Here is a 12,366-nt window from a genome sequence, read left to right on the forward strand (position 1 = left end):
TGTATAAGATGATTATTTATTAGGTTATAACAATCAGTTCCTTAATGCCAAATATCAGTTTGTGACACTGTAAGCTATGGAAAAAAACTCTTATTTTTACTGATCAATAGCTTAGACATTTTTTCCTCTGGGAAACCATCCCCTCCCTCACCAATAATATCTGATATGTATCAAATGCTTACCGTGTGAGCCGGGCATTGGCCCAACGGCTCCATACACATTCATTCATTTATCTCCCTTATATCCCCACAGCGTTATTATTTCCACTCTACAGATAAAGACTCTGGAGCTCATAGGTAAATAATTGTCGAACAGTACACCACTATCAGACAGTAAGGCTTCTCTGTGTACAGAGAAGACTTGAAACAGTATGCTATCTTGTAGTCTTCTGGGATATTTTCTTTTCTTTTCTTTTTTTTAATAGGGAGTGTGCACTTGGCAAAGATGGAGAGAGAGAGAGAGAGACGTAGAGAGAGAAAGCAAGAAATCACCTGCCAGGGGCAATGGTCACACCACAATACCCTCTCCTCCATTCTTCTCTCTGGATTTTAGGCACAAACACACACGTGTCCAGCATGAGTTTCAAACTGCCGGGTCAGGGACTTATACTGTAGTTGGCCATATGGGAGTCCAGTACCCAACCACTGCACCACCTGCTGGCCCCTTCTGGGACACCTGTGTGTGTGTGTGTGTGTGTGTGTGTGTGTGTTTAGACAGAGTCTCACTATGTTGAGATCCTCCTGCCTCAGGTTCCTGAATAGCTGGGACTATAGGTATGCACCAGCACAACTGGCTTTTAAGGTGGTTCTGGAACTGAACCTGGGCCTCCCACCTGGGAGCTGGCACCCAGCAGCGTCTAACACACTACTGCAGCTGGGCTCTGGGACGTTTTCACTGATGGAATCCGAACAGTTTATCTACGACATGCTCATTATCATCTTCCTCTTGCAACTAACGTTCCCTCTTGACTTCCCTACCTCTTTCAGCTCTGGATTTGTATTTATTCTTATCCACAGCTGGCCATTTTACAAATAGTGTCATATGAAAGATAAAAATCCTAAATCGGAAGTCATAAACCTCAAGACTCTGCCTCCCACTAACAGTGGGACTGCGGGGGCACTGGGTAACCTCAGTGGGCCTAACTTCCTCTTATGTTAAATAAATAACATGTCTTTCCTGCTCAATAGGTCTCCATGCCAGGCTATCTTTACATAAAGTTTATAAAATGTTTCGTTTTAAGAGCAAAGAAAAAAATTTAAAGCCATTTACACTAGAAAAGAAATTTATTCTGACTATTCAATCATATGGTTGTATATCATCATTTTATAGGAAAACAAAAAGAAGGGGAAGGAAATGTCTAAATTTTTTAAGTTCTTATGTAAAGTGTGACACATCTATACAATAAAATAGGATGTCACAATTCCTAGCTATGCTTTTAAGAGTTTTGAAAGATATCAAGAAATGCTTTCTGTATTAAGCACATATTAAGCACACTAAAAGGAATTCTAATTCAAATGTCTCCACCTGAACAGTCACTGGATTCATACACATTCTCAAATTACCTAATTTTCTAACATTTGGCTGCATTCTATCCTTCTCATCTTTCTTCAAGTTCTCCGTTAATCAAATGTAAGTATCTTAATACAATCATTTCTTTTGCATTTGGAAGCTTGCCAGCTACTGAAATATACAGATAGCATTAAAAGATGCAGGTCGACAAAGACAGTGTTTCACAAAATAATTGTAAGCACCAGTCCAGGGAGGCATGACGTGATTTCCTTCTGGGAATTCAACAAAGCAAGTAAGACCGAGGTGAAATTTGCTTAAGAACGAATCATAAATTGGCACTAGCAATAGTTGTTAGGCTGTCTGCTAGCAACCTGATGCCATTGAAAAACTACTCATTCTTAAATACTTAGTCTTTAAATGAATAAAACAAATTATGGAGGAAGAGGAGCCGCAGAATCCTGCCTCAGTGCAAACTTAGGAGAGAACTATAAAATCAAATGAAATGAAAGCACACAAGCAGTGTCAGCTCAGAGTGTCAGAGGACTTAAAATAATCTCTCCCCAGTGAGACTGTGAGTCGCCACAAAGGTTTGTGGAAGATCCTTGCTGCCTTGTATATTTGGGGGTAGAATTCCTTTTAACCACTTTCCCAAACATGAACCCTCTCATATAGAAGAGAGCAGTGAGCTCACTTATCATTTTGTCTCTCACTGTCGTAAAAATAAATAAATAAACTTTTAAAAATCTAGTCAATAATTTAATGAGCAATTACAGGCTTCTCAAGAGGAAGTGAATGGACCAATTCCTACCTGTCCAGAGAAAATGATCCTGCCAATAAGCAACACTGCCAGTAATTATGGTAAAACCCATTGAGACAGAATCACAGAATCACTTATGGGAAGACGTGGAACTTTACAGTGAAGGGTCACGCTGATGCCACCTTAACTCTGTGCTCAATTACAGCCTTACCAATGGGGACAACCAAAGTTATTAGTGACTCCTGATGACATGCAAGATGAGTACACATCACCACTGATGATGTCTAGCCAAAGCATGTGTCCAACCTAAGCAAGGCTTTGGACCTAACCTTCAGTTTGTGGACAGAAGTCTGACAATTTTTTCCTATTTTTCCAAAATCTTTTCAAAAGGGACTGGGGAAGTCATGCCCACAAACACTAACAGACCATTTATTTTCTATTAACAGGATTCTTCCTACCTCTTGTCCCTGGCATAGTATCTTTGAGATGTATATTTCAACCGATTACAGTATATTCTTTTGTTTATCTCTTCCCAAAACACAGAACTTGCTTTTCCTTGAGATGTATATGAAGCCTTTCTTTAACTAATCTCTTCCCAAGACACAGGTCTTCCCTTCCAATCACCAACCTAAGAATTGTGGAACCCACCTATAACCTACAAACCCCCCCGCCCCCGCTTCTACATGTTCCACCTTTTTGGGCCAAACCAATGGAAAATCTCTTCACTAAATGTTGTCTGTCAATCTCAAAAACAAATAAAAGGAACCTCTGTACATGATCACCCCGAGAAAAGCATGTATGCCTCTTCTCCGGGCTTAGATCACTCATATTTGGCTTGGAAATAAACTGCATTAATTATTAATTATTAATTTTACAGTTGGTTACTTTTCCATCAACAAGTTTCAGGAATTACAAGATCCAAAGGAGGAAATAAGTGACAAACTGAGGAAGAAATGACAAAAATTCAGGAGATGGGAGATTCTCTAGAACAACTGACTGGTCTCTTCAACAAGTCTAAGTTCGGAGTTTAAAAAGAGAGAGAAGGAGACTATTCTAGATTAACAGAAATTGAAGGAATATAACATTTAGATGCAGAGCACTGTACCAGACTAAGTTCTATTTTTATTTATTTATTTGAATAATTAATAATTACTTACTTATAATTTGCTATCAGGTATGTGTACTTGCCAGAGTGTATGTATACAAAGACAGAGAGGGAGAGAGAGGGAGAGTGAGAAAGCAGTGTGAGGGCCACACTGGAGGCAACTGTAAAAATGTGATTGTGCTGGGATGTTAGATAATATTAAGAATAACGATTGATTGTTTCTGTTCTGATGACAATTTGCCTATATAGAAAAGTAGTGTTTGTTTTTTTTTTTAAGAGCTGCATAGTGAACTATTGAGAGTAAAATGTTGAAATCCTGTTTTACTTTAAAATATTTTGATATAGGGCTGGTACTGTAGCCTAGTGGTTAAGGGAGCTGGATCCCAGATGACTGACTACAGTGTGAGTACCAACTATAGTAAGTTGTAAAACAAAATGAGCACATGTGTGTGCATGCCAAAATCCCAAAAGGATGAAGAAATAAAGGAGAAGGGATTGTGATATGACCATTCCCCACTGGGAGGTGCTTTCTCTCTCTCTCTCTCTCTCTCTCTCTGTCTGTCTCTGTCTCTTTCTGGCAAGCATACATGCTCTCTGGCAATTAAAAAATTTCAATATAAGCAACAAGTTTTTTCTTTTTTTTTAAGGGACCAATTACAAAAAACAACTGCAAAAAAATAAATATAAATGGTTCAAGTTTCAAAAACTATGCTCTTTGTCAAGGATTACAGTTAAAATGTAGAAAAAATGTACATGGACAGAGATATTCTCATCCAAGAGGCCTTCCCATGCCCTATCTACCCAAAAGTGCTAAATGAAATACTTTTAACAATTAAAGTAAAATATTGTTACAAAATATTCCATAATTTACTTTTAGAGAAAGTTTTACGCTCATCATACCAATGTTCAAAATTACTAAGGAGAGGAATTATTTACTAAGAAGAAGATCTGAAATGACAACACAATATCCCAGAATAATCATAAGGAATGTGGATTTTCAAATTTCTTTCTGTATTGCTCAGGCTACATTTCCATACCCTACTGGGAGTTATTTCCTTCGAAAATTAAAAAACATTATTTGTTCAGGGTACGTATCTAACAAGTATGGAAATGAAGGTCAGAAGTTTAGACAGTATTCAGGCGATAGGAAGTTAAACTTCAGTTACAAGCCAATGACTAGTGTGTCCTATATGATCGATTCAGTTGCTGTAGCCGACAGTGCCAGTCATTACATGGAATGATGTAAAGGCTACTAACAAAGGACAGTCAACTCTTAAATTCTTAGTGGCGTATAATCAATCTAATTCAGATACAGACAGCTTAGACCTGCAGAGTGCCCGGACGTGCTCTGCAGGGAGCCTACAGCCTAGTGCAGAGATCAAAGGTGGCTTTTTCCACTCCTTCAAGGAATGTACAATTTAAACAAACAGCACCTGCCTTTGGGTATGGAAATACTAGATTTAAAAATGTAAACCAAGCCAAAGGAGACCAGTAAAAACAAACCTGAGGCCCAGCTGCCTGCAGATGACTTCAGCGTCCGCATCATCCCACTGGTCATCACAGACGGTGCCCCACTGGCCAGCATGGTAGAGCTCCACGCGGCCTTCACGTGCACTGCTTCCTCCGGCCAGGCGGACGACAGGGAAGGCCGGGCCTGCGCATTGAGAAGTTACAACAGGGTAAACCCATGTATTTGCAAGAGTTGATAAGATTAGGTACATTCTTTCTGTTTTTGTTTTTGTTATTCTCAATAATTAATGGATATTTATTATCACAGCATTAATATGCTGCACAAGAGAAGCTGAATTCCACTGGATTCCATAGGCCAGCCAGGGTTGGGATCCAGAGAAGTCTGAAAACACTTCAGGCCTATGCAGGCACCCAAGGTCTTGAGGAGCTGAGGGCTGGGGAAAGGTGCTTCTAATTCTCCACGGTGTAAGTGGCTGTCAGTAAGTGGATATCTACACTTAAATTCAAACACAGCTTGAGAAGACCCTGTTAAGGGTGCTTCCTCTCTCTCTTTCATCTCTCTCCTGCATGTGTACACATTACCATAATTAGTAATAAGAAGAATATTTATTAAGCCACACCAGTGATATAGATATTCACATATATGTTTATTATGGTGCTCTAAATGAATTAAAATATCCCAAATTGAATTACATTCATACAAACAGGTCTTAAGACAAAAACATCTAAATTCACTCCCCCACCACCACAACCTAGAAACCATAAAAGACACATGCAAAAGCTCAGATTACTGCAAACATGTTTGATTTTTATTATATTATGGTAGTGACATTGATTTCTTTTATTTACAGTAACTTGAGCATTACCACCCTGTAATTGTTAAGAATGGCACTTGGGTCTATAACACACCTGTTTTCAGTATAGCATTATTTTTATACTTGTAGAAATGAAGCCCAAATTAATATCTAACGTATGATAACAAGGTGATAGAGGTTACAACCAGTACTTCCAAAACATGATATCAAAAATTCATGTGGACATAGATCTGTTCATATTTATGTACTCTATTAACCAAAACAGTGGTTCCTATCTCATAGACTGGAACACCCCGATTCCACCCTTGTTGGTTTCTGAACTTCTGTCTCCACTTCTGGCCTCATTCACTGGGCCATGGCCTCCTTCCTGCTTCCCCAAAACACTCCACACTGGTTTTCTCCTCAGGGTCATTGTGCTTCCTTCTGCTGGGAGCAATGTCCCTCCAATCTTCACATAGCCGCCTTCCTCTCATCATCCAGTCCCCAACACTGAAATGTCCTTCTTCAGGAGGCTGCCCTGGCTGAGCAAGCTAGAACAGCACCCTAAAGCAGTTCCTTCTACACTGCCTGATTTTGTCTTCCTTGGAGAAAGTACTTTCATCTAAAACCTTCATTGACTTATTGTTTATGTCAGTTGTCTCTCTTTTCTCAACTAGAGTGAGGAGAGAGATGCTGCTTTTCCCTTTCACCTGAGTCCTTCAGGTACCCTGTATACAGAGGGCATGTAATAAATATTTGTTGACCAACTAGACTGCCAAGTGATGCTAAAAACCTAGAAAGGAAAACCCAAACCAGGAAAAGCAATCGCCAAGATGCATTCATTCAATTCTGCTAAGCAAACAGCTATTAGACATCCGCAGGTGATCAGCACCACAGAGCACTCAATGGGCACTAAGTGGACACTGCCTTCAGGAAATACACTGCCCAAGGAGATGGACAAAATGAGTGTAGCCAAGCAAGTATAGAGAAAGCCCTATAGCTACTCAGAAGCAAGGGAGTTTATTCCCAGGTGGAGGTAGGTCAGGAGTCTCCTGTAAAAAAGCTAGTGTCTTCCTTTTTTTAAAATTTTCCTATAAGGTGCATACACTTAAAGGAGATGGAGGAAGGCGAGGGGAGTTAGAAAACACCAGGAGGAATGGCTATAGAGGGATCCCTTCTCTTCCATTCTTCTTTTGGGATTTGGGGCATACATGTACAGATGCCCAATATGTTTTTTAAGCCACCGGGTCCAGGACTTGAACCATGCAGCTGGCCATGTAGGATGCAGCTGCCTCAACCATCACACCACCAGCTGGCCTGCAGTTGTTATCTTATGAGGGCCAAGACACATAGGTGAGGTTTTGGAGATCAAAGATTAGGAAAGTGTGCTCAGGAAAAATGAACAGTATGAGCAAAAGCACAGAAGCACCAAGTTCCATGCGTTTGGGAAACAGTGAGACAGTCTGATTTCACTAGAATAAAGGATGCAATATGGTAAAAGGGAATCCCTATTAGAAAGTTTGGTTTCACTTTTTGCCAAATGCTAACTATTTATCCATATGAAATATGCTTCTAATTCTCCACGGTGTAAGTGGCTGTCAGTAAGTGGATATCTACACTTACATTCAAACATCATACTTCACTTTTGCAGCAGAGATTCAGATTAGTGAATATTTGCATGTATTTACATTTTTATATCTGTGGTGTAGTTTACTTACATAAATTAACTAGCACTTAGAATTTGTAATAGGATAAGAATGGGTTTAATATGATTAAATGATGGTAATAAACTTATAATTTTAATAAGTTGTGATGGTTATTTATTGTATTTACTTTTCCTTTGAAAAGCTTGGAGAACACAAAAAATATGCACATTTCTTAAGTTAATGTATTCTTCCCACATAAAACAGAAAAACAAAAAATTTTAAGAGACATTAAAAATCCCCCTAGAACTTAGAACTTTTATGGCATATTACCTTTCATTGTTTGCATTTCATTTATTTAAGAAACACAGGGATTTTTAAATAATTGTTAAAATATAGAAAAGCACAAGGACAAAATCTGGTTAGCATCCCTAATCACTCAACAAATAAAGAGGAACAATTTTGTAGAAAATTCAGTAAAGTAGTTGATTCATAATAAAAATAAAACTCTCTGGAGCCAGCAGGTGGCATGGTGCTTGGGGTGCTGGACTCCCACATGGCTGACCACAGTTCATGTCTCAGACTGGGTGTTTTGAAAATCACACTGGGCACATGTACATGTGTGCCCAAAATCCCAGGAGGAGAAGGGATTGTGGCATGGCCATCCACCATGGGGGATGATTTCTCACTTTCTCTCTGTTTCTCTCTGTCTCTCTCTAGCGAGTGCACATGCCCAAAATTCTGACAGGATGGAGAGATGGAGAAGGAACTGCAGCGTGACCAAACCCCATTTGGGGATGCTCTGCGCCCCTTCCTCCAGGTGCACACACACCCACTGGTAAATTTAATAAAAAGGGGGGAGGAATTTTACAAGGCATTAAGGTTTAGTGTGCAAAATAGGACTCCAGTCCTCAGAGTACATGCCTGCACATATCTTCCACTGGTTCACCCAGCCAGCTCACAGCAATTACTCTAAACTGGATCTCAGCGTTTTCTGGTGGGAGTTTTTTTTATATTCATTCTCTGATACTTGTATGCAAACAGAAACCACTGGGCTGGCTGCTAGCATTTCAAGTCCTAGGACTTCTGTTCAAGCTCTATCTCCAAGGAAAATCCAAGAAGGAATCTCCGAGGAAAATCCAAGAAGGGATATTTACTGCGAGTGTGCAGTAGCCTCAGATGATGGTCACACATTAAAATATGCCAGGATTGGGGCCAGTAGGTGGCATAGTGGCTAAAGCCTGGACTCCCACACGGTCACACAGTTAGAGTCCTGGACCTGGTGGCTTGAAAACTGTGCTGGGTGTGCATGCGTGCTTAAAATCCTGAGAGGAGAATGGAGGAGAAGGGACTGTGGCATGGCCATCTCCCCATGGGGGCGATTTCTCACTTTCCCTCTCATGATCTCTCTCTGTCTCTCTGATGAGCACACGTACCCTATGTTCATGTCTCATTTGAAACAAAACAAAACAAATATATATATGCCAGTATCCCCAGAAAACCCAACCACCTTCTTAAACAGCAGCTGTTCCCTCACTATGCATGTTCATATAAACACATACATGTCTGTGTACTTAAACCGCTGCTAATCACTGCTGACCTAGTGTGGGGCTTGAGAGAAGCCCTTATCCAAGCTAACAACCCAATTCTAGGGAATGTGCTAGCTACAACCCAGAGGAGAACACTGATACCATGACTCTATCCCATTATACAACATGCTGTATTTTATAGTGGGTTTTGAAATGATTTTCCATCTCGATTCCATCATGATTTTTCATGATCAAAATCAGTGCTTCGAACACAGTATATTCTACAGTCTATAATATACTATATTATACATGCAACATTTCTGCAAGCAAATTCTAGAAAATTATTAAAAATTATATATTATTCAAAATGAAATGGATTTAAAATTATTAGATGTACTCATATTGAAGACTGTTTCATTAGATTAGAAGATATAATTCCAAACTTATTTCTGAACATTTAAACTCTTTAAGAAATGACTTAGCTAGGACATTTTTTATCGTCTGGAATCATATTTAAAACACAAGAGAATTATTCATTTTTTTTTACCATGGGAAGGGCCACACGTGACAGCAGCAGCCATCTTCTGAGGACACGCCCCTCCCCTCCAGATGTCCTTCTCACACAGCAGTATATTTTCCTCATCTCCTCGGCAACGGACATTGCTCCAATAAATAGGAATAAGGCCCAGTCCAGAAAATGGGCTTTGTTTTGCTATTCCTTTTCCTCTGGAAGTACAATGAGCAGTGTTAGGTTTATGAAATGTAGATGGAATTTTTCATCAAAGCATTTGGATTTTTAAAAGTTGAAGAAATTAAAGATGGATATTGAAGGGAAACACACACACACAGGGTTACATACGTTTTAAAGAAAGCCAAAGATCAGGTCAGAACTTAGGTTAATTACCTCTTTATCAACCTTGAGTAACTATTTGTGCATACCTTAGACTGAATTAGGAGAAAATGGGCAAGGACTGTAGATATAAAAAGGGAGTCTTGGGCCAGCCCACAGTGTGGTGGTAAGATGGCAGATCCCACATGGCTGACAGGGCAGTTCAAGTCCCAGACCAGAGACCTGAAAAACAATCCTGGCCAGGGTACACGGATGTCCAAAATCCCAAAAGGAGGGATGGAGAAGAAGGGACTGCAGCATGACTGTCTCCTGGGTCTGAGGGAGGAGTGCTTTCTCATTTTCCCTCTCTCTCTCTCTTTCTCCTCTCTCCAGCAAACAAATATCCTCTGGCAAATTATAAAACAATAATAATAATAAATAAAAACAGTAAGAAGGGAGTCTTAGTGCCTTCATAATGTATTGCAAAACCCATAGAGACCAGGATTCTGGTTTGGACTCAGCTAAAAGTTGGTCTAAGCTGCAAGTCTCTAAGGCACTGCCTTCTAATGTGTTAAAAAGTGAAATCTGGGTGCTTGAAGATTCTTTCTGATGCCAATATTCTATGCTAGCATTTTCAAGTTGATTATTAAGGCTACATCCAGGCACAAAAATATCAAGAGAGGCAGCCCACGTACACTTTTTAAAACCTTATATATATTGGGACCAGCAGATGACATAATGGTTACATCACTGGACTCCCATGTAGTCAACAGTGGTTCAAGTTCCAGACCCAGCAGCTTAAACTCACACTGCGCATATGTGTGTGTGTGTCCAAAATCCCAAGAAGAGAATAAAGGAGAAAGGATTGAAGCAATGACCATCCCTCCCCCGGGAGGGGGGGATAATTTCTTGCTTTCTGTCTATCTCTGTCTCTCCAGCAAGCACATATGCCCTATAGAAATTTTTTTAGATAAATAAAATTTTAAAACCACTATATATATATATATATAGTTGTCAGGAAACTCATGACACATTTTTGCATTAAAAAACATGTATTTTCTAATACCTCATGACTTTCCCAATGACCTAACAGTATTTGCTAGCAAGACTTTAAAGCCAATAAATAAAATAATAACATCCAAATGGGCTCTTCTTTTCTCTCATCTAATCCACACATTTTCACAGGGAAATTCTGAGGTGTACAAACTGATATTAAATTCACAAAAAGATTAAATGCTTGTGCTTATCTGATAAACGTGGCAATCTCTACAGTTTTCGTCCTTCTCTAGCTTCTGTCAGCTAAACAGTGAACATCTGGGACTTATCTAAAATGTGGATGTCTCTTCACAGCCATAGAAATGGGCTGCTCTGTGCTTATTGTGCAATTCTTTTGTAAAAAAATGGACTACTAAGAGATGACATACACAGTTGGGTTGGCTGATCTGAAGTTTATGCTTGCAGAATGATAGCTTATAGTCCTTCATCAATCAAGATTAATAACCACCCTGTCATTCAATCTCTACCATAGTGTTGTTGTTTTTTTTTTAATAAAATTTGACAGGGTGTGTGTGTGTGCTTCCTAGAAAGGAAAAAGAGAGGAAGTGAAGAAGAAAGAGGAAAATTGAAAAAGCACCTCTCTTGGGGAATGATCACAGTTCAATTTCTTCTTCTCCATTTCTCACTTCTTTTTAGGACATTGGGCATGAGCACACATATACCCAGCATGGTTTTCAAGCTGCAGGATCCAGGACTCAAACTCTATAGTCAGCCATGTGGGATCCAGCACCTCTAGCCACTATGCCCCTGGCTGGTCCATGCTCTTTCTGTTCATGTCTCATTTGAAATTTTATTCTTATTTTTTTTAAGAATTATTTAACTTTACTTACTTATTTACTTATTTATTTATTTGTTTATTTATTTTAATTTGACTAAAGAGGAACAAAGTGGGGAGCGGGGAGTGAGAAAGCAAGCCGTAAGTCTGGAACTTGAACTATGGTCGGCCGTGTGGGAGATCAGTGCCCTTAACCACCATGCCACCTGCTGGCCTCCAGAAATTTCATTCTTTTGTGATTTTTCAGGGGCAATAAAAGCCTGCATGACTGAATACATTTTTTCAGGGGCAATAAAAGCATGCATGAGTGTATACATAAAGGAAAACGTTGAAATTAGTGTACAGACTGCTATATCTCCCAGCTCTCCCAGAAGAAGGCACAAAATTGATATTCTTTGTGACCTGCCCATATGTTAATGACTGTTTACCAAACTAAACATTCATAGATTAAATCAGTAGTGGACATTTCCAAGACCATAACACTTCATAGGTTCTGGCTTATTCCTTTCATCCTTACGTATATCAACTTCATTTTTTTAAATTAATTTTAATTTAACATATTAACTCTACATTTTGCTCAGATAGCACCAAAAATCTAAACAATGGGCCAGCCCCAGGGCCAAGTGGTTAAGGGAGCTGGATCCCATATGGCCAACTGCAGTTCAAATCCCACCAGCTTGAAAAACACTCTTGAGTGTGTGTGCATGTGAGCCCAAAATCTCAACAGGATGGAGAAACAGAGAAGAAAGAATGGCAGTATGACCACGTCCCATTGGGGAGTGCTTTCTTCTTCTCTCTCTGTCTCTTGGCCTCTCTGGCAAGTGCATGTGCCCTTTGGCAATTACAAATTTAAAAATCTGAACAAAACTTAGGCCTTCAAGGTTTGCCTTTACTAAATT

At 39.5% G+C, this 12,366-nt stretch overlaps 1 protein-coding gene across 1 annotated transcript in view; it reads right to left on the reverse strand.

Moving 5' to 3' along the window:
* Window positions 1–12,366, reverse strand: part of PRSS12 (serine protease 12) — a 67,558-nt gene that overhangs the window by 39,597 nt on the left and 15,595 nt on the right. The window contains 2 exon segments of the mRNA XM_006153093.3: window positions 4,875–5,025; window positions 9,355–9,533. Coding sequence (XP_006153155.1) covers window positions 4,875–5,025; window positions 9,355–9,533 — 330 coding nt within the window.

Source organism: Tupaia chinensis, unplaced genomic scaffold (genome assembly GCF_000334495.1).
Source record: "Tupaia chinensis unplaced genomic scaffold, TupChi_1.0 Scaffold000362_1, whole genome shotgun sequence".
Taxonomy (NCBI): Eukaryota; Metazoa; Chordata; class Mammalia; order Scandentia; family Tupaiidae; genus Tupaia; species Tupaia belangeri.